This window comes from Lagenorhynchus albirostris, chromosome 1 (genome assembly GCF_949774975.1).
Source record: "Lagenorhynchus albirostris chromosome 1, mLagAlb1.1, whole genome shotgun sequence".
NCBI classification, from domain to species: Eukaryota; Metazoa; Chordata; class Mammalia; order Artiodactyla; family Delphinidae; genus Lagenorhynchus; species Lagenorhynchus albirostris.
In genome coordinates this window covers 41,295,128-41,321,310 of record NC_083095.1, presented here as the reverse complement: position 1 = coordinate 41,321,310, position 26,183 = coordinate 41,295,128, and the positions used below count along the sequence as shown (strand labels likewise).

Here is a 26,183-nt window from a genome sequence, read left to right as displayed (position 1 = left end):
AACAGTGAGAGGCCCGAATATAGCAAAAAAAAAAGAAAAAAGGATAAAATTTTCCCTGTGCTATTTTAAGAATCGAATAGAAAACACACATAAAAGCATTTGGTCAACTCAAAGGTTCTCTTCTTATATAAGTTATCATTCATACTTATAAAACTATTGATTGCTACAGCTGAGAGAAATCATAGGTTATAATGAAAGGACTGAGGTTTTAATTAACGTAATAAATTCTTAATTTTTTAATGTAGTTGCAGTGCAAAAATATGTTGAGAAAGAAAGAACAGCATAATTAAGGTATATTCTTCCAACCTAACATTACAACAAATTATTTTAATAATTAGATATACCTATTTGAATACCTATTAGAATAATAATTAGAATAACCCAGTATACTCAGGAAGTGTATCTTTTTTTTTTTTTGCTTTTCTAACTACTTCCTGGTGCATTTTGGTCTTTCTTTTTAAGTTGTTTTTGTTTGTTTTTAAAATTAAATTATAGTTGATTTACAATGCTGTGTTAGTTTCTGGTGTACATCAAAGTGATTCAGTTATACATATATATAGTCTTTTTCATATTCTTTTCCATTATGACTTATTATAGGATATTGAATATAGTTCCCTGTGCTACACAGTAGGCTCTTGTTGTTTATCCATTCTATATATAATAGTTTGCAGCTGCTAGTCCCAAACTCCAGTATATATTTCCCCCACCACCTCTCCCTCTTGGCAACCACAAGTCTGTTCTCTGTCTGTAAGTCTGTTTCTGTTTTGTGGATGGGTTCATTTGTGTCATATTTTAGATTCCACATTGAAGTGATATCATATGGTATTTGTCTTTCTCTTTCTGACTTAATTTGGTTAGTATGATAATCTCTAGGTCCATACGTGTAGCTGCAAATGGCATTATCTCATTCTTTTTTATGGCTGAGTAACATTCCATTGTATCTATGTACCATATCTTCTTTATCCATTTATCTGTTGATGGACATTTAGGTTGCTTCCATGTCCTGGATATTGTAAATAGTGCTGCAGTGAACATTGGGGTGCATGCATCTTTTTGAATTGCTGGATCATATGGCAACTCTATTTTTAGTTTTTTCAGCCACCTCCATATTGTTTTGCATAGTGGCTGCACCAATTTACATTCCCACCAACAGTGTAGGAGGGTTCCCTTTTCTCCACAACCTCTCTAGCATCCCACCCCCCTAGATGGTCACAAAGCACCAAGCTGATCTCCCTGTGCTATGCGGCTGCTTCCCACTAGCTATCTATTTTACATTTGGTAGTGTATATATGTCCATGCCACTCTCTCACTTCATCCCAGCTTACCCTTCCCCCTCCCCAAGTCGTTAAGTCCACTCTTTACGTCTGCGTCTTTATTCCTGTCCTGCCCCTAGGTTCTTCAGAACCATTTTTTTAAAATTTAGATTCCATATATATGTGTGAGCGTACGGTATTTGTTTTTCTCTTTCTGACTTACTTCACTCTGTATGACAGATTCTAGGTCCATCCACCACACTACAAATAACTCAGTTTCGTTTCTTTTTATGGCTAATATTCCATTGTACATAGGTGCCACATCTTCTTTATCCATTCATCTGATGGGAATGTAAATTGATACAGCCACTATGGAGAACAGTATGGAGATTCCTTGAAAAACTAAAAATAGAAGTACCATATGACCCAGCAGTCCCACTACTGGGCATATACCCTGAGAAAACCATAACTCAAAAAGAGTCATGTACCACAATGTTCATTGCAGCACTATTTACAATAGCCAGGACATGGAAGCAACCTAAGTGTCTATAGACTTTTTAATGACAGCCATTCTGACCAGTGTGAGGTGGTACCTCATTGTAGTTTTGATTTGCATTTCTCTAATAATTAGCAATGTTGAGCATCTTTTCATATACTTCAGCCATCTGTATGTCTTCTTTGGAGAAATGTCTATTTAGGTCCTCTGCCCATTTTTTGATTGGGTTGTTTTTTTGTTATTGAGCTGTATGAGCTAGGAAGCATATCTTCTGCAGCACTTTTATACATCTACTTTTATCAGTATCAACTATTTTAGCACTTAACTGTTGAACAGACAGATTGGGTCAATTCAGTACATTTTGTGCATCATATCTTAAAGGAAAAATTTTGCCAAATATTATTTGATGATGATGCTACCTTCCTATAAATTACATTTCTGTTTCTCCTTGGAAATATGTTCTTTTTAATACTTCACTTCTTAAAGACTCATTTGATAAAAAATATTTAAATGAAGATAGATAACTTTTATTCAGTTTGGGCTCACTTAACATATCATGAATTATCTTTTTCAGGGAATGAAATCAGTCAAGTTGAAGGGCTTGACAACTTAGAATTCCTTCAGGAATTGGTAGTGGACCATAACCGCATCAGAGCCTTTAATGATAGTGCCTTTGCCAAACCAAGCTCTCTGTTGGCACTTCACCTAGAGGAAAACAGACTACGAGAGCTGAGCAAATTACAACCTTTGGTAAAACTAGAGAAACTCTTCCTAGGATATAATAAAATCCAGGTAACATTATTTATGAGATTTAAAAGACTTAACTCCTTTGAATATAAAGCTTCCAAGCACACCAATGAAAATTTTGCTAGTGTGTTATTTATCATTTATATGACATGTAAATACTCTGGGATGCAGAAATGCTCACCTTGCTGCTAGACTTATAAACCCAACCAACCCACATGCATCTACCTGCAGATCCTCTAAGAGATATTTTTTGTTCCTGACTTCTCTTGGTCCAAGCTATTTGTGCATCTCAATCCTAGACTCCCTCTGCCGCTTTAAACTTAACATACGTACTTGTTCTACCTGACATTTGAATCAATTCCTGATAATGGACTTCGACTTGGCTTTAATAATCCATCTTTCCCCACTCAAGGCTTCCTAAGCTAGCATCCTGCATTTGTTTCACCTGCTCATAATTCAGCCTGTTTCCATTAGGCCACTGCCCCAACTGAGCCTGCCCAAACTCTCTTCTGAGATAGTATGCAGATAAGAGGGTTGAAGGTATTTCTCCTAACATTTCTCTCAGTGTTTTGCTGATGATCAGTTAGCCCTCCTTTCACCAATTTTGATATTTTTGCCCATACCTCTAAGACAATCTTGAAGACAAACTGAACTGTATACTGCCCTGCAAGGGCAGGGACCATGTCTTTCTTGCCCACATTTGTATTAGTATATAGCAAAGCGTCTGGTACATAGTAGATACATGATCAATACTTGTTAGTGGCTCTTCTTGCTGGAGTTCAGGAAGCCTTTTCTGGAGTGATATAAAAGCCTGTTCAAGGCTACAAGGAAATCATGATCAGTGCCCCTTTCTACACAGCAACTAGTAAATACATATACAGAGAAAATTACATACAACTCACACATCAAGGGTCAAACAACATTCATCTGAGAAAAAGCCTGCCAAAACTGGCAATGGTTCTTCCAAAGCTTTATCCAGAAGAAATCTAAATTAGGATAATTGCTATCCTATAGGAACTCTTTCCAGTGATAGCAACTGAGGTAACACAAAGAATATGTCAAATCAGACTTACTTGAATCTGAGACCTTACCCAGTATCAAGCCTTACTAATAATTTCAAGGATACACAGGGTCTGGGGCATTCCTGTGGCTTCTCAAATTCCACTTCCAAGTGATCTAAAATAGGTCTAAATATTTTTATAGTTACTAGATGAATTGGCTAAACCCACTAGTCATCCCAAATAAGAAGAGGAGCATATCAATAACTTTGTTTTATTACTATGAACTAGCAACAACCTGAAGCTGATCTTGTTGCCTAAATTTTGTCAGCAATAGCATTTTAGAAATAACTTTGCAGAAACTAAAATGTATTTGTAAACTTTCACCAATGTTAAATAGATAATAATAAATAATCCCATCCAGTAGCAAAGGCAAGTCATTCAACTAGAGAAATAGTTTTTCAACTATATACATTACCATCAAATATATCAGTATTAAGTCCATTCAATATGACATGCTCCTTCATGGTTAAGGTTGTGTTTGATATGCACCTTTGAAATTGTTTAGACTAGATTCACCTCCTTTTCTACACATCTAGGTCAGTCCTCTTGGGAATTAACCAAATATAATCTGAGTTTTAGAATAGATCATAAGTCTTCTGAAAAAAATATGGTCTTTCCTAGTAAGCGCTGCTGTATGGCCTGTTTCCCATGTTAGCTTGTCATCTTTACCCAGTCATGTATTTGGAATCAATAGTACACAGATCTGTCTTTAATCAACAATACAGAATATTGTCAATCAAGCTCACTTCAGAAGATTCAATCATGAACTCGTTGCAATCCAACACTTACATATAATTACTTCAAATCAGCATATATTTAAAGATGTTGGGTCTAACCAAATAATAACTTACTGCTTAATTTTTTAATAGGATATGGCAGAACTGGAAAAACTTGATGGTATCTCTTCCCTCAGAGAGCTTACAGTTTATGGCAATCCAGTGAGTGTGTTATTTTTCTAATTTATTAGTTAATTTATTTTAAATATAATTTATAGTTGTATATAACTTATTTTTATATAATGTGAGAAAAGATTTAATTTTATCTGTTTCCATATGCATAAAGTTATCCAAGCACAATTTATTGACTAGCGTCTTCTTCCAACTGATTACAATATAAACTGTCATTGTCATATACAAGAGGGTCTACTTCTTGGTTCTACTTTGTATTCATTGGCCTATATGTCAATCCCTATAACATTACACTGTGTTAATCACTAAAGTTTTACATTAAGTCTTGATGTCCAGTAGAGTAAGCACCTCTAATTTTCCTTGTCTTCCACCTTCTCTTTTTTTTTCTTCACTGTCTTGGCTATCCCTGGCCCTTTACACTTCCTATGAGTTTCAGTAAACAGCTTCTCAAGTTATATGAGAATCTTGTTGATATTTTAATTGGAATTGCACTGAATTTATATATTAATTTTGGGAAAAATTTGCCACCTTTCCCGTTGGAGTCTTCGAAGGGATCAAATAAGTAGCATCCTTACTCACCTAACATTTGAACGAATTGAGAAATATGACAGTGGCAGATAGAGAGCTGAGAATATTTTGCTTAGCTTAGTGAGAAAGCCAAATGGGCCTGCTAACAGATGCCAAAAGTAAGTCATGATGACCCAGTAGCAGGAAATACTTCACTGAGGCCTTTCCACATGGGAGGAGAGCTTCTCCTGGAGGAGCAGAAGGCATTCTCCCAGCAATAAGCTCCTTCTCAAGAGGAAAGACAGGAGCTAAACATACCCAGTTTAATCTTCCCAGATTGGGACTTCCCTGGTGGCGCAGTGGTTAAGAATCTACCTGCCAATGCAGGGGACACGGGTTCGAGCCCTGGTCCAGGAAGATCCCACATGCCGCAGAGCAACTAAGCCCATGTACCACAACTACTGAAGCCCATGCACCTAGAGCCTGTGCTCCACAACAAGAGAAGCCACTGCAATGAGAAGCCCGCGCACTGCAACGAAGGGTAGCCCCCGCTCGCCACAACTAGAGAAAGCCCGTGTGCAGCAGCAAAGACCCAATGCAGCCAAAAATAAATAAAATAAATAGGGCTTCCCTGGTGGCGCAGTGGTTGAGAGTCCGCCTGCCGATGCAGGGGACACGGGTTCGTGCCCCGGTCTGGGAAGATCCCACATGCCGTGGAGCGGCTGTGCCCGTGAGCCATGGCCGCTGAGCCTGCGCGTCCGGGGCCTGTTGCTCTGCAACGGGAGAGGCCACACAGGGAGAGGCCCGCGTACCGCAAAAACAAAACAAAACAAAACAAAAAAACCCCACAACAACATAAATAAATAAATTTATTTTTAAAAAAATCTTCCCAGATTTATCAGTTAAGTCGCTCTCCTTCCCCGAGTGAAGGAGTGAAGGGACTGAGAGAGCCAGTAGTGCCACATCATAGAGAAAGAAATACAATAAGCAGTCTCCCGTAATATTTATAGCATTGAGCCTTCTCTTTCACAAACACAAATATCGCTGTGTTTATTTTATGTCCTTCAATAAAGGTTTGTGATTTTCTCCTAAAGGTTTTAATCATCTTTCGTTAGATTTATTCTGTTGTTTTTGTTTTGTTTTGTTTTGTTTTTGCGGTACGCGGGCCTCTCACTGTTGTGGCCTCTCCCATTGCGGAGTACAGGCTCTGGACGCACAGGCTCAGCGGCCATGGCTTATGGGCCTAGCCGCTCCGCGGCATGTGGGATCTTCCTGGACCGGGGCACGAACCCGTGTCCCCTGCATCGGCAGGCAGATTCTCAACCACTGTGCCACCAGGGAAGCCCTATTCTGTTGTTTTAATAGCTGTTTTAAACAATATCTTTTTATATTTTTCTAGTTGTTTGTTGCTAAAGTATAGAAATTCTGATTTTTGCATATTACTCTTTATCCAGGAAGCTTGCTGAACTCTCTTTTAAATTCTAATGGATTGTAAATTTTGTTGGATTTTCTCTGTAGACAATCATAGTATCTACAAATAATGACTCTTTCTTTCCAATCCTTATGGTTTTATTTCCTTTACTTCTGTCAGTGTGCTGACTAGGACTTCTAGTACAGTGCTGAATAGACACACTGATAGTTACTGACCTCAAAAGAATGCTTCTAAATTGTCACTATTAAATATGTTTGCTGTAGGTTATGGGTAGATAACCTTCAACATTTTAAGGCAGTTCCTTTCTAATTCCAGTTTACTACTTGTTTTTATCAGGAATGGACACTGGATTTTAACTAATTGGAAATATAGTATTTCTCTTTAATCTGTTAATATGCAAATTATATTAATAGATTCTGGTGCTAAACCATCCTTAAATTCTTGGGATGAATACTACTTGGTCATCTTTTATACTTTATTGGATTCAATTTGCTAAAATTTCATGTAGCATATATCTATGGAAATAAGTAAAATTATTCTGTAATTTTACTTTATTATACTATTCTTTTCAAGTTCATCAAGGCTGTTCTTGCCTCATAAAATTAATTGGGGAGTTCTCCCTCTTTTTCTAGTCTATGAATTAATTTATATAAAAGAAGACTTGTGTGTTCCTTGAAGGATAATTAGATCCTGTCTCTAAAACCATGTGAACTTAATATTTTTTGAAGTTAGATTTTAAACTACTTATTCAAATCCTTTAATTGATATATATTATCTAGCCATTTTCTATTAAACTGATAAGAACAGATACTACACTTGTTCTTAACAAAAAGGCAAGAAGCAATTTCTATTTATTCAAAAGTCAATATTGAGAACTTATATTTTTCAATAAAATTGTCCTTTTATCTAAATTTTAAATGCACTTCCATCATAATACTTTCATGAATTTTAAAAATCTCTACTATATCTGTGTTTTGTCACCTTTTTTATATCTAAATTTGTTGGTGTTTTTTTGCTTTTTCTCTTTTATTCTTGATGAGTCTTACTAAAGGTTTGTCTATCATATTAATCCTTCAAATAACCATATTTTGGTTTTATCAAGTGTAATTTTTCTTTTTTGTTCATTAACTTCTACCCTTTACCTTTAGTTTCTTGGAATTTACTTTTTTAAAATATTCTGGAGTAGAATGCCTAGCTCATTAATTTTTAATATTTCTTCTAAATGAATAAATTTTAGGTTACAAAATACTGCTTTAGCAATAGCCTAAAAGTTTTGATATGTTGTGTTTTTCCTGCTATTTCTTAGAATCTACTTTACAGGGACTTCCCTGGTGGTCCAGTGGTTAAGATTTTGCCCTCCAATGCAGCGGGTGTGGATTTGATCCCTGGTCAGGGAGCTAGGATCCCACATGCCTTGCAGCCACAAAACCAAAACATGAAACAGAAGCAATATTATAACAAATTCAATAGACTTTTAAAAAAAATGGTCCACATCAAAAAAAAAATCTTAGAATCTACTTTACAAAAGATTTCTTCTTTAATCTGTGAATTATTGAGGATTATGTGTGTTAATTTCAAACCTATTAGGTATTTTTAGCTATCTCGTTATTATTTATTTCTAGTGTTATTACATTTTAATCAGAAGAGACAGTCTATACATTCTTTGGTTTTATGAAACTGGCTTTGTGGCCTTGAATGTGCTCATTTTTTTAACTCAATTTACGGCTTAGAGATCCCTCTCCATTAATGTATATGTATCTACTACATTTTTAAAAAATAGTTTATTCCCCTCTGATGATAATCTTTCTTTCTTTCTTTTGTTATCACAAACAGTGCTGCATACTTCTTCTGTGTTGTCAGTACCCCAGATCATCCCTATATTCGGAGATTTGCTAAAAGTCAAGGGACTCAGCATATAGCTATACTCATGGCTAAGATTTATTACTGTGACGTAATGAGGATACACAGCCAAGTGATGAAGGAAAAACACATGGGCAGAGTCTGGAGGAATCCATGTGCAGGCTTCCTTATGCTCTTTCCCTCACATGAGGGGATCACAGTGTGCACTCTTCACACACCAACAAAAATGTAGCAACAAATGTGTTATATTTCTGCCCAGGAAATCCCATTAGACTTAATAGCATTCAAGGGTTTTTTTGGAAGCTGGTCATGTAGGTACCCTGTGCCAATCACATACCAAAATTCCAGACTCCCAGAAGGAGAGCAGGTTGAACATGAATCCTATTGTTTGTATAAGCAGTCCAGGCATAGTGAACTACCCTTATCAGTTAAGGAATGGTGGGAGAGCTTCCAAAATCCAAGTACCAAACTCTTGTCAAGAGCTCCTTGCAAACAGATCCTTCTAAAGATAACAGCCTCAAGCCTACTATGTTAACACTTTCTACACACTCTCTTATGTACTTATGCAAGTATTTTTATAGTAGGTTAATACTATGAAGTGATGGATCATATAGTTCAATAGATGTGTATTGAATTAAACTGCATAGTGTCTATGGGAAATTATCATACAAGTTTCAAACTAATTACTTATAAGTGAACTTTTATAATATAATCCTATTCATGAGTTGGGATTGCCTGTAGTTAATGAACAATATCATATACTCTAAAAAGACATTAAATCTCCAAGTGGTAGCCTTGTTTAAAAAAAAAAAAAACTTCTCATCTTCATTTGGCATAACAGGGAATTGAGGAATCTTTCAATAAGGGAATTCGTATTTATATCATTTAATACTACAAATTAGCTGTTACATGTGATCTCTGCTGTCTATGCTTCTCTATAAAGGTTAATCTTTGAAATAAAAAGTTTTTTAAGGAATGAATTGTTATTTTTAACTTTATTCAGATTTGTAGAAAAATGCTACATCGCCACGTGCTTATATTTCGACTGCCTAACTTACAGATGTTAGATGGAATCCCTGTGAATTCAGATGATAGGGCAAAAGCTGAATTTCACTTCTCTGAACCACAAGCAAAGAAAAATTTGGTAATAATTCTATTATTTACACTTTTTCTTTTAAAATACATAAATTATTAGTAGATGAACATTCTGTCATGAGTTTTTACGTAATGTTTAAACCTGATGTATGATGTTTTTCTAGATAATTTTAGTATGTATTTGGTGATTACTGTCAACAGCAGCTTGATCTGGTGAATAGAGCATATACACATAGAAGCTAGGAAAGCTCCTTATTCAAAAAACATACTTTGACATAAAGCAAATTATTTTAAACTGTGCCTCTTGTTCCATATGTCAGATAATGCTAGAAGGTAAGAAACTGTAACGTATCACTCTTATAAACAGTGACTAACAATAAAACTCTCTCCACTTAGGAGATAGAAAGGGAAGGAAGGAATAATGACCTCAAACTCTCTGGACTGTGTAGTTCATCTAACAAGGGAGGTGTGTGCCTCTTTTCTTGTATATTGGCAGAATAATTGGGCCTTTTGCCTATGAACCCTAGTAGGGTATCTGAGCATGACAGGGAAGAGGTTAGAGAGAGAAGCCACAAAAGCATATAATTTGGAAATTCTATCATTGACCACCAGGATTTTTCATAACTATCTTAAAAGACTAAATTTAACACAGAAAAGCTATGGTTTTTGAACAAAGAAGTAACACTATTAGAGCTGTGCCTTTGCAAGGTTTAAGGAAGAAGGAGCTGGAGGCAGAGAAACCAGCTAAGAGGCTTTTAGAATAATCCAAGAGAGATTATGAAAACCTGGACTAAGGTGGGGCAGTGAGAGTGTAAATGAACCTCTACTGTCAGTGAAAGCAAGAGAGCAAGGGCATTAGTCAGTGAACAAAGATTACTTTTAAAAGTTGAGTTGAAGAGGAAAGCGATAAGACTACTGTAGATGCTTTCATTTATCTCACTGGCTTACCCAACACTCTCCACTCCCTTTGTAAAACAAACTAACGAGTTCCCAGAGCACATTGAACGTTTGATACTGGTAGGCTACTCTCTAAGCTCACTTCTGCCTTCAGCAATTGATTCACATATTTATTGAGTCGGCTGTGTTTTTTCAAAAACTTATAACTTTTATTTTAAATAAACAGATACACAAGTACAAATTTTAAATTATTATTTCTATGTTTCTATGAAAGCCAAATGGGATTCTCTGTAAAGTCTGGAAAAAGGTCAATTACACAAATCACAAATAATTGATTACACATACACAAATAATATCAAATTAGGTTGGGAGGAAAAAAACCTGCAAAATAAGGAAGAAAATTATAAAAATTCAGACTAATATGTGGGAAAATTTCTTTAAATCTAGACAGTTTCTTGTATTCAAATTTTCTCCACATGTTGTTGAAGTCTTGCTACTTTAACGAAACCAAAACTGGAAATTGTAGGTAAAACCCTTAAGGGTGGATTTATCAATCAGATAAAATACCAGTCAAGGGACTCTTCCTGAAAGAAAAGGCCTTGACCCTTCATCAAAAGATGTGTGGGCACATGTACTTTTATGTTTTAAAATTTTTTTTAAGAATTATAAAAAGAATTATAGATCTAATTCTTATTATTCCCTGACTTTTTAAAATTAACCAAGGGGATTCTATTATGGGTCAAAATAGCTATAGAGACCTGTGAAACTTAGAGCTGTACAATGTTAATAAAGATTATCTAAAAAAAAAAAAGATTATCTAGATTAGGCAGAGGAAATTGGTTCATTTATGGGTTATATTTACAAATGTTTTTCTAAAAACTATGCTTTGTGAAAAAAAGCTTAGCTACTAATCTGTATAACTAAGAGACAGCACCATCTAATGTCATCTACCTAATTATTGTCACAGTCTCTAGTCTTTAAAAAGAGAATAATTAAAAGTTAGTTCAATGATTTATGCCTCCTTTCCCTTTCTCTCTTATATTCCATGAGCAAGTCACTTCTTGCTTCCAGAAGTGGAAAACTAAAGGAAACTTTAGTCTCTTATTGCTGTTGTAACAAATTACCTCAAATTTGGTGTCTTGAAACAACACAAATTTATTATCTTACAATTCTGGAGGTCGTAAGTCCAAAAAATCAGTCTTACAGAGCTAAAATCAAAAGTATCGGCAGGGCTGCATACCTTCTAGGAGAGAATTTGTTCTTTGCCTTTCAAACTTCTAGAGGCTATCTGCATTCCTTGGCTCATGGCCCTCTTCCAGCAATGGCATCACTTTGACCTCTGCTTCCATCATTACATCTTCTCTCACACTGACCCTCCCTGCCTCCCTCTTATAAGGACCCTTGTGATTGTATTGGGCCCACCTAGATAATCCAGGATATTCTCCCCATCTCAAAATCCTTAATTTAATTATGCCTGTAAAGTCCTTTTTTGCCACGTAAAGCATTCACAGGTTTTAGAGATTAGGATGTGGACATCTTGGGGGGCGGCATTATTCTGTCTATCATACCACAAATGTGAGGCCTCCAGTGAGAGACCTATACAAATTGTAACATTTGATAAATTCTATTTTAAGGTAATGTTGGCTACGTTTTAAAAATTCCATATAACTTCATAAATACTCACTAAATTCCATATAAAGAAATCACTTACAGCAACTTTAAAGATCCCAATTTCCATACATATTTTTTAATTAGTTTCATATAGCAAAAAAAATACATAAACTCAAATTGTAGTCAATGATGGATGATTATTTCACTAAAGGTTTTGCTTGTTGGCTATTCTTTTCTATTTCTCATATAGTGAACTAAGATTTTTCCAATTCTGTACTACCATGTCGTCTTCAGTGATTCTAGATACCTATTCCTGCCATTCAAATCGGTGCCGTACATAAGAATTTAATTACCTTTCCATTTACTCTATATGTAAATACTTTATTTAAAAATTGGGTTTTAAAGAATTCATCTATATATGGTTAGTAAAATAAAGGGGGTATTTGAAGTCTTTATTTCAGAGAAATCTATTTTAAGATGCAATAATAATTTTTATTTTCCTGGCCAGAAAAAAATTGAGCTATTCATTTAGCTGTTCAGAAGACACAAGAACAGAATACTTTTCAAGTTTCATCAGTTCAGTCTAATGTATTTTTCTTTGTTTTAGTTGCTGCTGTTCTTTCTTTTTAACAGCAAATAAAGAGGAAATAAATGAAATCTAAAGTTGTCCTTTAAACCAGAACATTTTGGTGCTCTTGTTTCAGAAGAAAATTTGACAATATTCTAGTTTAATGATGGGAAGAAACTCCTATGAAGGAATTAGGGAATTTGGGATCAGCTTTAGTAAAAGGCCTGATACCTTAGTGCTCATTACGAAGCTGCATTTTGGTTACGTTTACTGAAATATGAGGGAAATGGGTAATTTTACACAAATGGCAAAAGCCTGTATCTCTAAATAAATTAAAACATATATTCAGAATTCATATTTTTTAAAGTATAAACAAGGTCAGTCTTACTAAAGACAGAGCAGGCATAAATTTCTAGGGAAACCAAGAGTCTCCAGCCTAAAATACTTCTCTCCTCCATTTGCTGATTCCTGAAAATCTTTTAAAAGCCTCTTAATTCTCAACTAACATAAAATGTAAACACTGTTTAGAGAGTTAGCACACTCATTAAAAGTGATTGTTATAAGATGCTTTTCTTAGTCCCCATTTTATTTACTTGTTTGTTCTTGAAAAACTAATTAACTGCAAGACACCTGGTGAGGTAATGTGAGGAACACAAAGATGTGGAAGATACAACTCTTACCATCTAGAAATTCCTGTTCAGAAAAAAAGAAAAGATATCACAAAGGGGTAAAGGCCTAATTTTCTTAATTCTACACTTACCTCGTTAAGACTCTTTGGAATGGGGAGGTGCCATCACCCTAGACTGTTGTAATGAGTACAATGCAGTCTGAAAAAAACAGAACATAAGGTTCTGAGGGGGGTTAAGGGCCCAAAAATCTGTCTGTTTCACAGTTTTTGCCTCATACAAACTCTGAGTTTAGGGAAGCATATAATTTCTGACCTAAAAAATTTTAAGGTGATTATCAAGTGGGGCTTGTGGTAAGGCTAAGACTACTGATCTGAGTTTTTGAGATAAGGCATTCTTAACTTTTCTTTTATTATGTAGTCTATTCCTGTTACCAACTCTCCTGTGGATGGTGGATCGTTTGGCCAAGTGAAAGCTCCTCCCATAAAGATAACAAATGTAATTCGGCCTGGTGGATTTGGCCATTACTTGGGATCTGACTTCACTTTAACTCCTGAAGTTGAAGGTATTTTGACAGTTTCTGAGTGAATGTAAAAAAGCAAAAACACTTCATTTGAAACAAAAATCTCACTTTGATTTCTAATACTACTTAAAATTGCATATTTTACATTTACATTTCCTAAAATTGAATGTTTGTTCAAGTTTCATGTGACCATTCTGATTTCAAAGAATCTACAGTATTTTTTTATTTTTTTATTTTTGTGGTACGCGGGCCTCTGACTGTTGGGGCCTCTCCCGTTGCGGAGCACAGGCTCCGGACGCGCAGGCTCAGCCGCCATGGCTCACGGGCCTAGCCACTCCGCAGCACGTGGGATCTTCCCGTACCGGGGCATGAACCCGTGTCCCCTGCATCGGCAGGCGGACTCTCAACCACTGCGCCACCAGGGAAGCCCTATATAGTATTTTTTGGTTCTACTCAACTACTAATATGTTGTAACTACACATTTGCTTGCAATTTGAACTTTGTGATACTTGCACAATTGTTCTTGACATTTCTTTTCAAAGCTTTTATTACATTTTGTGTATTTCATAGCAAACGACTACTAAAACCTGTAGTACATCCTGCTAAAAGTAGAAATCAGAGGTTTAAAAATATTGGTAACAACAGACTCTTGGGGTTCAAAGGGTATCTTACAGAGAGAAGATCAAACTTCATCCTTGAAACCACAATATTATTTTATATATTCATGAAGCTATTAGTAGGGAAGTGTTTCAAGAGGTAGCTCTCTAAAGGAAGGGAGTATATTAAAAGGACAAGGCATGGAAATGTTTCGTTCTATTATATACATTTTCATTCAGACTTAGATCATGCCTTTTCTCTAATTCCAGATCTTCACTGGCTACCATTTTGGTGAAATTGGGGGTAGCTACTCTTTCCCTGAGGGCTCACCTCTTCCATTCTTTCTAACATCCCACTTTGCCTCAGACTACTGTTAGACAATAAAACTGAACATCACAATAATAATAAAATGATCTAAAAGCCTACTAAGAATATGCAATTTTTTTAAAGGAAACTCAGTTAAAAGAAATTCAACATAATTTACTCTAAGATGTTATTTTTTGTTTAACTTATTTTTCATACTTCTACCTACTTATGGCTTCAAGATTTTAATCATAGTGAGAAATTTAATGCTTTTGTCCAGTAGATAGAACTATCAGTAAAACTAGACATACCAAATTGTTATTAGCCTCCTTAATAGTACAGTGTCATCACTGTCATCTTCAGGAATGTCTTCAATATCTTTGGGGGGGGCATTAGTTCAACCCTGGATTCATTTCCATAAGTTTCTTCTCAGATATCTTTAAGATTCATTATGCAACTACTTTTTTAGGATTTTCTGGAAAAGTCCTATTTCTTTCCTATTTTCTGACTGTGTTGCCCCAATTTTTGTTTTGAAAAGTATGGTCATTTTATTGATACATTTATTATAGCACACAGCTCTGGATATTTATATTTTTAAAAATTACCGGGAGGGTGGGAGGGAGGGAGATGCAAGAGGGAAGAGATATGGGAACATATGTATATGTATAACTGATTCACTTTGTTATAAAGCAGAAACTAACACACCATTGTAAAGCAATTATACCCCAATAAAGATGTTAAAAAAAAAAAAAATTACCAAGAAGGTATCAAACTGATCCACTAGCTCAGAAAAATTTAAGCAGCATTAAGTGCTAGAAATATAGTCCAATTTTTATTTTTATTTAAAAATTTTAATTCATGTTATGAAATATGTATAGCACACAGTCAACTGAAGGACAACCAAACCTTATTAATTTATTAATGCTTTTCATTGTTTCATAATTCCTAATTTCAGACAAAAAAGACAAGAATGCAGGGATTCTAACAAGTAATCCTCAGAGCATCCATGCAGAAATAGCTTTTCAGCAACTCGGAGGGATAAATCTCTCTCCATCTCTTTTATCACATCAGAATATGGCATCTCCAAGTGCAGAAATATACCAGAGCAACCAAGATGAGGGAAGGTAAAGCTTTTCTGTGTTTTAATATCACTTGTCATCATTAAAAAAAAAAAAAAAAACTTCCCCAATTTGCTTGTCATCTATAGAAATAGGAAACTATTAATTGGGAACTACTATTATGGGAACTACTTTTAATTGTATTCTCTCCCAAGTCACTTCTAATCACTGAATATGCAAAGCAGTTCACTTACATTTTGAACAACAGATAAATTCAACTCTGAAATCACAAAGGCTGAGAATTATGTAAATTTTTCAAGCTTCTTATAGTTCCCAGTTGCCGTTCCTCCAATTTGGATCCTAGCCCTAGAGGCCAGCTGAAGGCCTAAGAACATGCTACTTCTCATTAAGAATTCACTCTGCTGCTCAACACCTGTCCACCCAGATTTCCAGTTAATACCTGTCCTCTAGCTTCTTTGTAGCCAATCTCTGCAGCGTCTATTAGAGTGACCTAGCAGCAAATCTAGCTTAAGCCTGGTTCTTGCTGTACTAACTTCCCTGCTATAATCAGTCGTGTCCCACTGAGAATATATTTAGTGAGTGTAATATACTGATACCATATTTTGGTATCAATGGTTTATCCTCATGATGACCTGATTTATAGATAGCCAAAAATAGGATATTATTCTTTCTTGTGTTGTCTTTTTGAAATTGTACACATATAAAATACAAAAATTATTTACTGCAGAATTACCTTAAGTGAGCTGATCCATTAAGAAATTGTCACCATTACTTGACTCATAAATATTTTGTTTCTGACAGAATTCCTGGCAGACACTTTCCAAGATCAAATCGAATGTAACTGCCTAAAGAGAAATGAATATATACCAAGAAACCTATTTCTGTTTAGTAGTTGTGCAAAAACTAGCAGCCAGTGTTGGTGATAAAAAATATAAGACAATCACGTTACTTATGTTACTGAAGCACTTCTGTTCCATATGAAGATACTCTCTATCACTCTTGGTGAATTTTATTTAATATCATCTTTCTTAAACTTTCTTTATGGTTATCTTAATTATTCATTTGATTTTCTATGTTAGAAAAATCATGAAATATATCATACAACAATTGAAAAGATACAAGTGGCATAAAACAAAGTTCAAAGAATCAAATGTTTAGTCCTGGGGTATTGGAAGCATTTAGTTGTAAAATCTCATTTTGGCTTCTCATATAAAGATACTAAGAAAAGGTAATTTTAGGAAATAAGCATACTTTCATTTGTAGAATATCTGTTCATTTAGGCTTACCTAAAGCTAAAGCACACATTTCTTACCAAACACAACTATTACTAAAGCAAGTTGAGTTGTGCTAGTTGAACTACAGATTAGTTTTTTAGGACTATATTTTGAAAAAAATAGCCTCAAACTGAGTCCGCCCTAAGAATTGTTTAGAGATGGAACTCATAGGCATCAATAGTACTTCCTGAAGGTAGCTATGAGTGCAACCAGCCATTCATGCTCTAAGAATAAAAGAATAGTATTTCATATACACAATTCATTGAATGTGCCCATAGTGATATAATTTTACAAACAAGTTTTAGGCTATATAATACATGTTCAAAATAAGTGGACACATTTAAAATTTGGACTCAATTATATTTTACTGGAAATAAGTTTTCTAAAATATTGACAATTACATTGTATAGTACTAGGAAAAATCATAAATCAAGTGTGGTTTTGAATTTATTTATTAAACACAGTTCTTTAAATTAATGATTAAATTGCCAATCATATTTTTATATCAATGGGCTCCAAGATTCATGAAGTATTGTTTAAATTTTTCAAGTAGTGGTTCAACGCTACATGTAATTTTCATATTATTTTATGTGTTCCTTACATGAAAATAAATTATTTTTACTAAAATATTTGTATTTTATAATCTATCTGGAAATAGTTTTAAGGATATTTTGGAAACTAATGCCAATATGTATGCAACAATTTTGTGTCTTCTTTAAATACTGTATGTTTGTAATTTAATGATGTAATATTTAAAATTTCAAACCTAATACAGATTGATTTTACCCTTCTTAATGTGTGGTTTTTAAACAACTATTACTCTAAGGTAGAAATAAGATCCTTTGTTTAAAAAGGAACCATGCAGTTCTTAAGATGTCCAGAAGATGTCTTTGTTGCCCTTTAGTTCTGACAACTGTTTTCATTACAGTGTTGTGATAAGCACCTGCTCTTCACTATTTGTTACTAACTTGACATCATTTGCTTTTTCTTTCTCTTATGATATGTATAAATGAAATGCTCAATATATGCTACTTTTATAGTAAAAAGTGTCTTTGTAAATAATAAACTGGATGGGAAAAATAAAGTAACAGGTTTTCACTGGAGAAAAATTTACAAGAGCAGAAAAGTATAAAGCAGGAAAAACATAACTTATTATTCAGCATCCACTTAACATTTGACATTTTTTTCGTGTAGCCATTTCTTCTATGTATTTTCTTCTATTCCATTTTCTTCTATGCATTTCTAATATATTTGATATCACTTGATTTTTTTGAACACATTGTTCAATTTTGAGATATTTTATTATAAAATTTTAATTCGAATTTGTTCTAGAAAGTAAATTTGTGATAATTTAATAGTAACAAACACTAAGAAGAATAATAAACGTATATAGCTTCCCTGGTGGCGCAGTGGTTGAGAGTCCGCCTGCCGATGCAGGGGACACAGGTTCGTGCTCCGGTCCGGGAAGATCCCACATGCCGCGGAGCGGCTGGGCCCGTGAGCCATGGCCGCTGAGCCTGCGCGTCCGGAGCCTGTGCTCCGCAACGGGAGAGGCCACAACAGTGGGAGGCCCGCGTACCACAAAAAATAATAATAATAATAATAATAAATAAATAAATAATAAACGTATACAGGCATTGCTAGGTGCTGTACAGAAACAGACATTGACCCAACCTTAAGAACATTTTAAATATAAATATACAATCAATACTTCCATATAAAAGCAATGAGGGGGATGATTACTAAGATAATTTGGCACAGTAGTTCTGAAGTTTTTCTGCCATGAAAGCAGATGATGATACATACTCTCCTGGACAGGTTAAGCTGTTGGTTATCTGCAGTTCTTAAAGCAGTTGCTATAACTTCATCCCCTTCCTATTCAACAAAACAAATGAAAATGTAATTGAATATGAGAGATGTTTTTACGGGTCTGCTTTAGATCTGCTCTAAAAATTTTTTTAAGTAGATCATTCACCAACTGTGAAATTTTAAATTATTCATAATACATTTCACAACCGATTGTAACAAAACAAGCAGGTAGTGCTTATTACTATAAACCACTAGTCCATATTTTACATGGTTTATCCTAATAACAAACTTATGAAATAGATGTGACATGTACTGTCTCAATTTATAGATTTAAAAACCTGGCCTTGGGCTTCCCTGGTGGCGCAGTGGTTGAGAGGCCGCCTGCTGATGCAGGGGACGCGGGTTTGTGCCCCGGTCCGGGAAGATTCCACATGCCGCAGAGCGGCTGGGTCTGTGAGCCATGGCCGCTGAGCCTGCGCGTCCGGAGCCTGTGCTCCTCAGTGGGTGAGACCACAACAGTGAGAGGTCCGCGTACCACAAAAAAAAAAAACAAAAAACTGGCCTTCAAAGGAAAAGATATCACACCAAATCCTAGATTTTTTCAACTCTAAATTCATTGTTTTGATGACTACAAATGAACTGACAGTTAATTATTCCTAATGTGCTGTTTAATCAGCTGTTGTCGAGTCCTAATGTGTGTAAAAATTGTAAACTATTCATTCTCTTTCAGTGTATTTAACTTACGGAAAATGTATAATTTCTGCAGTAAAATTAGTTCTTTGCCCCCCAGCAAATGTCATGATAAATTTATTTTGCATGCAGTCATATATGCATAATTGTATGACTTGTTTTAAATTAAAGGAGAATTCCACAAACAACCTGGAAAGCTAAAATTTAGGGCACTTTAACTATAGACAAGGAGCCTACCTTGCTGAACTGCATATAGATGATGTCAAAGTGATCTTCTGATTTCTATTTATGAAGATTGACTATAACTGTTTATTAAAACTTTATTATTTACTTGATTTCTCTACTACTGACACAAAATTAACTATGGTTGTGAACATATTTTTGCACAGAATATTTAGTGTGGATCTGTGCATGTGTGTTTGCAGGCACTCATGACTAGTTTTAAAATAGTCCTTATGTTTAAGTAACGTGTCATTTCATTATTTATTCATAAGCTATCCTATATTATGAGAAGTGTTTAATGTTTTAAAACATTAGATCTTACTGTTAGTCATGCTATAGGCGCTTAGCTTCAATTAAATGTTACATAAAAAGAAGTAAATTATTTATATTTCTATAAGAGTAGAAGAAAGCACTTACGTCTTGAGTTCTGTTGGTTATTCAATGAATCTATTATCAGTTTGTTTTGGTATAGAAACTGGCTGTTTTTTTTAAATTCCTCTGCTATAAAACTTAGAACTTTTGGACAACTCCAAGTGCTTAACTACTTCTCTTGTTCATCTCTCTGTACTTTCCTCTATTACTGAATTTTTTTTCTTTCTTTTTTTTAAATTGAAATATAGATGATGTACAATATTGTTAGTTTTAGATGTACTACATAGTGATTTGACATGATCGCCACTCTAAGTCTTGTAACCATCTGTCCCCATACAAAGTTATTAACAATATTATTGACCATATTCCTTATGCTGTATATTACATCCCTTGGCTTATTTATTTTATAACTAGAGGTTTGTACCTCTTAATCTGCTTCACCTGTTTCACCCTCCACGCCTCTCTGCCTCCCCTCTAGCAAACACCCATTCTTTGTATCTATGAATCTGTTTTTTGTTTTGTTTGTTTTGTTTTTTAGATTCCACATGTAAGTGAGATTATATGGTATTTGTCTTTGTCTGACTTACTTCACTTAGCAAAATACCCTCTACATACATCCACATTATTGAAGTATTTTTAAAGAAAAACCTGTACCAAATTGAAATTTTAGTTTGCAGTTGCCTTTCAGAACTAGGTCAGCAAAAAGTACACAGTTATTTTATCACTAATATTTTATTTCTACAAGTCTATATCTCATAAAAATATGAATTATATTATTACTCTTTTTCTTCAATTTATGAATAAAATTGCTTTGTAATCTACAGAAAAGACATTTCTCAGGCCCAATTTATGTGTTTTTTTATCTCAAATTTAGTTTTGGTGATGATTTTTCCTTATAATTAAAGTAAAATAGATAAATGATTTTATAGCAAAAACATGAAATTCTGTGACCTAAGAATAGAATAATACATTCAAAGGAACTTAGAAGGAGCTTTGAAAGTGTTAATTACCTTAAATCAAATTATTTATCATTCATGTTTAATCTATTAGGCCTTACCTTAACTATATGCTCTTTTAGATAAATCAGAAAGCAAATTCGTCAACATCATTTTCCATATAAAATATTGGTGATTCTGAAATGCTAATTTTAAAATTAGAATATTTTTCCTTATATTGTATCATTAAAAATAAGAGTATCTATTTCCATATGCTCTGAATAAAAATCCATTGGGATAACATATTTTGGTACCTTTTAAAAATTCATTTCATTTTGATCAAACAATAAAATGAAAATGGATGTGAAGTATTTTTCACAAATAGTATTCTACATTTTCTTCTAGTTTTTAATTTTATAATTCTAATGAACTTCCAAATGCTTAAAAGTATTTCATACCAACAGAGTTCCATTTTTAAACATTACAAATAGGAAAAAAGGTTAGTGATGATATTAAATAAATCATTTACAGTTTATAGTTTTGTAAACCATTATGATTACATTTATTTTTAAACAACAATATCTGTATTTTAAACAGAAAAAAATTAAGACCATGTGGTTTAAAAGCTGTAGATTTTAATCATGGACCTGCATGTTTTACATATTGCTTACTGTAAAACATTAAAATGTTTTAAATAATTTTAGTAGTTTGGCTCTACTCTTTGACTGTTTGTTTCATCTTTATTTACAGCATAACACCTTCCCTTCCCTCCCTGCCCCCAAATGTTTTACAAGTATGTTTCTCAAAGAACAACCAAAAAAGACTAATCTGTAAAAAATATATCAATAACATTTTTAAGTTTCCAATTATTTCTTATTTCATCCTACCAATTTAGCTGAAAACAGGTATTTACAAAGACTGGTAGCGTACTTTCTTATAGCCTTTCATTTTTTTATGCAGTTCTTTAAATGATTTCAATCAACCTTAATGGTGCATTTTTAGTTAAGAAAATAGAATGAGAAGTCAATTTGAGCACTCAGATGAACAAGTGTCTTCAGAAAGAATAGGCATAAATGGGTTTAGAAAACAGAGAGAACAGGAGTAAAATGTAGTGAGCAGAGCACTCAGAGAAGCCAGATACAATGGAAAGAGTAAAATACTGCAGAGCTTTTTAAGCTACATACAATTGGAACAATGGACTTGATCCAGCCATCTATGTTAAACTGTTAAAATATAGGTGAAAAGCAAGATGGAATTCTATAAAGAGTGTTGAGGAACAGTAGAATGAAGAGCTTTAAATCTAAAGAGAGTGAATGCAGTCATTCAATAGGATGGAAATGAAGTCCAAATTGGCATATTTCCCTGGTTAATTTACCTTGTGACCAACTCTGTTCAGTTTTAGGTATTAAGCCATTATTAGCAACAAAACAGTCTTTAAATTGCCACCATTGGAGTTTTTAAGCAACAACATAGTGTACATCCGTGAATTTAATGAATACATGCAACTAACAGTTGGGGACAGGGGGCGAAATTTCCCCCTCTACCCCTGAGTTCTTATAGCTGGAATAATAATAAAATTTACACACGACAGATAACAGTAGAAAAACCAGCTGAATTTTGTGCACACAGAAGATCATAAAATGATGCTCAGAGACTGACCAAAAGCAGGCAGCTTTTGTATCTTTTTACATGAAGAAAAATAAATTTGTGAGGATTTGACAGGATAAATAAACTCAGGTTTGGGTTCTTAATTAGTAAGGAATTTATGCAAAGTTTAGGCTTGGGTAGTAAATTAGTAAAGAAGTAACAAGGTTTGTTAATACAAGCTTCTAGGCCCTGAATTCCCTATGTCTTTTTGCCTCTAGGTACAGCGAGGGCACATTTCACATGGGAGGTTTATTTCCTACCTTCAGAGAGACAGAGAGGAGGGGTCAATATGTTCCTCTTGCATCAGTCGTGTTTTAAGTAACTTTAACTCAAAATAATCAATATGCCATTGAGGCATATTTTGGGGTGGTCCTAACACCACATAAACATACACAGATACATACAAGTAAAAATACAACATATAGCTCTCATATAATTGTAATAATTTAATATTATGGTCTATAGCAATCAGTACACTATATCAAACTTCCTATCCTCCAAAATCAAAAACAAAAAAAGGCTAATTTAGAGTTAATGGCAAAGGTGCAAGTGTACTATTACAAAAACTTGAAAAAGAAAGCTCATCTAGATAACACATGCAACTCACAGAATAGTATACTTTCGAATAATCAGATGACTTAAGTTTTTTAATTAGCTGGAAGTCAATCAGAACATTTGTTTTCTACATTTTGGGAAAACTTTTTTTTTTTTTTGGGAAAACTTTTATTAAATGTATTGACATACTTTCCTGTTTTAGTAAGCAGAATAAATGAAATAAAATTTTATTTTCAATGATTTATAGTGTCTCAGGTGATAGTTGTGCATGATTTACAATTTTAAAAAAATGTAGCTAAGAAAACTGTGTAGAATGTGACTGGAATTGACAATTTAACCTTGGAAGTTGCTTAAGACCAAGATTCGTGATTTTTGCTTTTGTCTTCTGGCTTGCATTTTGTGTGTGTTCCTTCAATGACTAAGATGCTTAAATAATTTTTCAAGTTAGGTGAAAGTTCTAATGTTTTTCATGTATAGTAAACTTAAGCATTACTATATTATTAAGTTTTGAATGAAGGTATTAATTATATTTATGGAAATAGATCTAAAACCTCTGTAGATAGAAACTAAATAAAACTAAAGCCCAAATATCTGTCAATGTTAACAAGTTGGGCCATTGTTAACTCTCAAAAAGAATATGAAAACGTCAGCCATATAATGTCATCCTTTAATACTTCGTTATTGAAAGTTTTAAATACCTATTCTTTTTAAGACTTACTTTTAACTAATATTGACATTATCAAGAATTTAAACAACAGCTACAACAGACTTCAGAAAGAGTGAAGATTTCCTATTACCATAGAACTGTTTTAATATACTGCTATTTCCAGACTTTTTTCCAATACATTGTCAGAAGATAAGAGTAGAAATGTATGTATTTACCACATGAGTATTTCAGTCACTTCAATATTTAGAAGAGAAATCATCATGAACAGCTATTAAAGAAAATAAAAGCCAAACTTTTTTTTTTTAAATAAATTTACTTATTTATTTATTTTTGGCTGTGTTGGGTCTTCGTTGCTGTGCGCGGGCTTTCTCTAGTTGCAGTGAGTGGGGGCTACTCTTTGTCACGGTGCGTGGGCTTCTCACTGCGGTGGCTTCTCTTGTTGCGGAGCATAGGCTCTAGGCGCATGGGCTTCAGTAGTTGTGGCTCATGGGCTCTAGAGTGCAGGTTCAGTAGTTGTGGTGCACAGGCTTAGCTGCTCCGCAGCATACGGGATCTTCCCAGACTGGGGATCGAACCCGTGTCCCCTGCATTGGCAGGTGGATTCTCAACCACTGCGCCACCAGGGAAGCCCCAAACTTACTTTTTTTTTTTTTCTTTTTTGTGGTACGTGGGCCTCTCACTGTGTGGCCTCTCCCGTTGCGGAGCACAGGCTGCGGACACGCAGGCTCAGCAGCCATGGCTCACGGGCCCAGCCGCTCTGCGGCATGCGGGATCCTCCTGGACCGGGGCACAAATCCATGTCCCCTGCATCGGCAGACGGACTCTCAACCACTGCGCCACCAGGGAAGCCCCCCGAAACTTACTTTTAAAGAGTATTATTTCCATGGAAGAAACAAACATGAAAGAAATTAGTTTTGGGTTAGGAAACACTTTTCTCTTGAAACTCAAAAACAACTTTAAAAAGTGAGTTATTTGTTTCTACTATTCAATCTTGCATAGTTTTTGATCAATTATTTTCAATTATATTCAAAAATCAATAAAGAATACAATTGTGAGACTAGATGGGGAAAAGCAAATGAAAACAAAGCAGAATATTGGTAACCAGAGTAATGTTATTCATATTTGGTTATAAAGAAGCTTGAATTCCCTTACTGGATCATAACTGTTTAAGTTATTTTGTCTTGAGATCAATTATTGACATTTACATACTGTTTTATTTCCACTGAATTTTGTAATTTTATTCATTATGTTTATGAGTCTTTTCATGATGTTTGTGGGGGAAAGAACAAAATTGATTTTTAAAAAATAATAAAATCAATCTACTCACTAGTTTAAATGAAGGTATAAGATTATGTAAAATATTTGAAACTTATGGGCTTATAAGTTTTTAAAAATTAATGCTATTCTTCTGATATAAATCCATTTATACATTTGGATATATGATTGAGCTTACTGTAGATGAATGGCCTATGTATTAAAGAAGTAAGCACATGAATAATATTATAGCAGAGAACAGAGGACACACAACTAACAAAAAGAATGATATAAATCAAAAAGTTGTCCTACTACATACTGGATCATTTCTATTTCATGACATCATACTTTTATTATCCTTTCACATTTATAAAAGATGTAAAAAAAATGAGCTACGTAGTCTCTTATCAAATCCTCAAATGATCAGACTATACTACAAAGCTACAGTAATCAAAACAGCATGGTAGGAACTTCCCTGGTGGTGCTGTGGTTGAGAATCCACCTGCCAAGGCAGGGGACACAGGTTCGAGCCCTGGTTCAGGAAGATCCCACATGCCGCAGAGAAACTAAGCCTGTGCACCACAACTATTGAGCCTGCACTCTAGAGCCTGTGAGCCACAATGACTGAGCCTGCGTGCCACCACTACTGAAGCCCGCACGCCTAGAGCCCGTGCTCTGCAACAAAGAGAAGCCACTGCAATGAGAAGCCTGCACACTGCAGTGAGGAATAGCCCTCGCTCGCTGCAACTAGAGAAAGCCCATACACAGCAACGAAGACCCAACACAGCCAAAAATTAATTAATTAATTAATTAAAAAAAAAGAAAGAAAATGAGGTCCAGAGATCACTAAAAAAAAAAAGTTAAACAGTACAGTACTGGCATAAAAACAGACACACAGATCAATGGAATAGAATAGAGAGCCCAGAAATAAACTGACACACTTATGGTCAATTAATCTACAACAACTATACAATGGAGGTAAGAATACACAATGGAGAAAAGACCATCTCTTCAATAAGTGGTGCTGGGAAAACTGGACATCTACATGTAAAACAATGAGATTAGGACATTTCCTCATATCATATAAAAAATAACAAAAAAAATCAAAATAGATTATAGACCTAAATGAAAGACCTGAAACCATAAAACTCCTAGAAGAGAACATAGGTGGAACACTCTAACATAAATCATAGCA

At 34.5% G+C, this 26,183-nt stretch overlaps 1 protein-coding gene, 1 long non-coding RNA gene and 1 pseudogene across 2 annotated transcripts in view; 1 reads left to right on the top strand and 2 right to left on the bottom strand.

The window, feature by feature from the left end:
* The window catches only part of LRRC9 (leucine rich repeat containing 9), a 99,650-nt gene extending 83,246 nt beyond the window's left edge, over window positions 1-16,404 (top strand). The window contains exons 27-32 of the mRNA XM_060166976.1: window positions 2,324-2,541; window positions 4,427-4,495; window positions 9,268-9,408; window positions 13,482-13,626; window positions 15,440-15,608; window positions 16,365-16,404. Of these exons, the coding sequence (XP_060022959.1) occupies window positions 2,324-2,541; window positions 4,427-4,495; window positions 9,268-9,408; window positions 13,482-13,626; window positions 15,440-15,608; window positions 16,365-16,404 (782 nt within the window). The remainder of the gene's footprint in view (window positions 1-2,323; window positions 2,542-4,426; window positions 4,496-9,267; window positions 9,409-13,481; window positions 13,627-15,439; window positions 15,609-16,364) is intronic.
* LOC132529898 (uncharacterized) overlaps window positions 1-26,183 on the bottom strand; it is a 138,770-nt gene that overhangs the window by 91,287 nt on the left and 21,300 nt on the right. The gene's annotated exons all lie outside the window — the stretch shown is intronic.
* LOC132504898 (U2 spliceosomal RNA) lies at window positions 7,152-7,249 on the bottom strand (annotated as a pseudogene).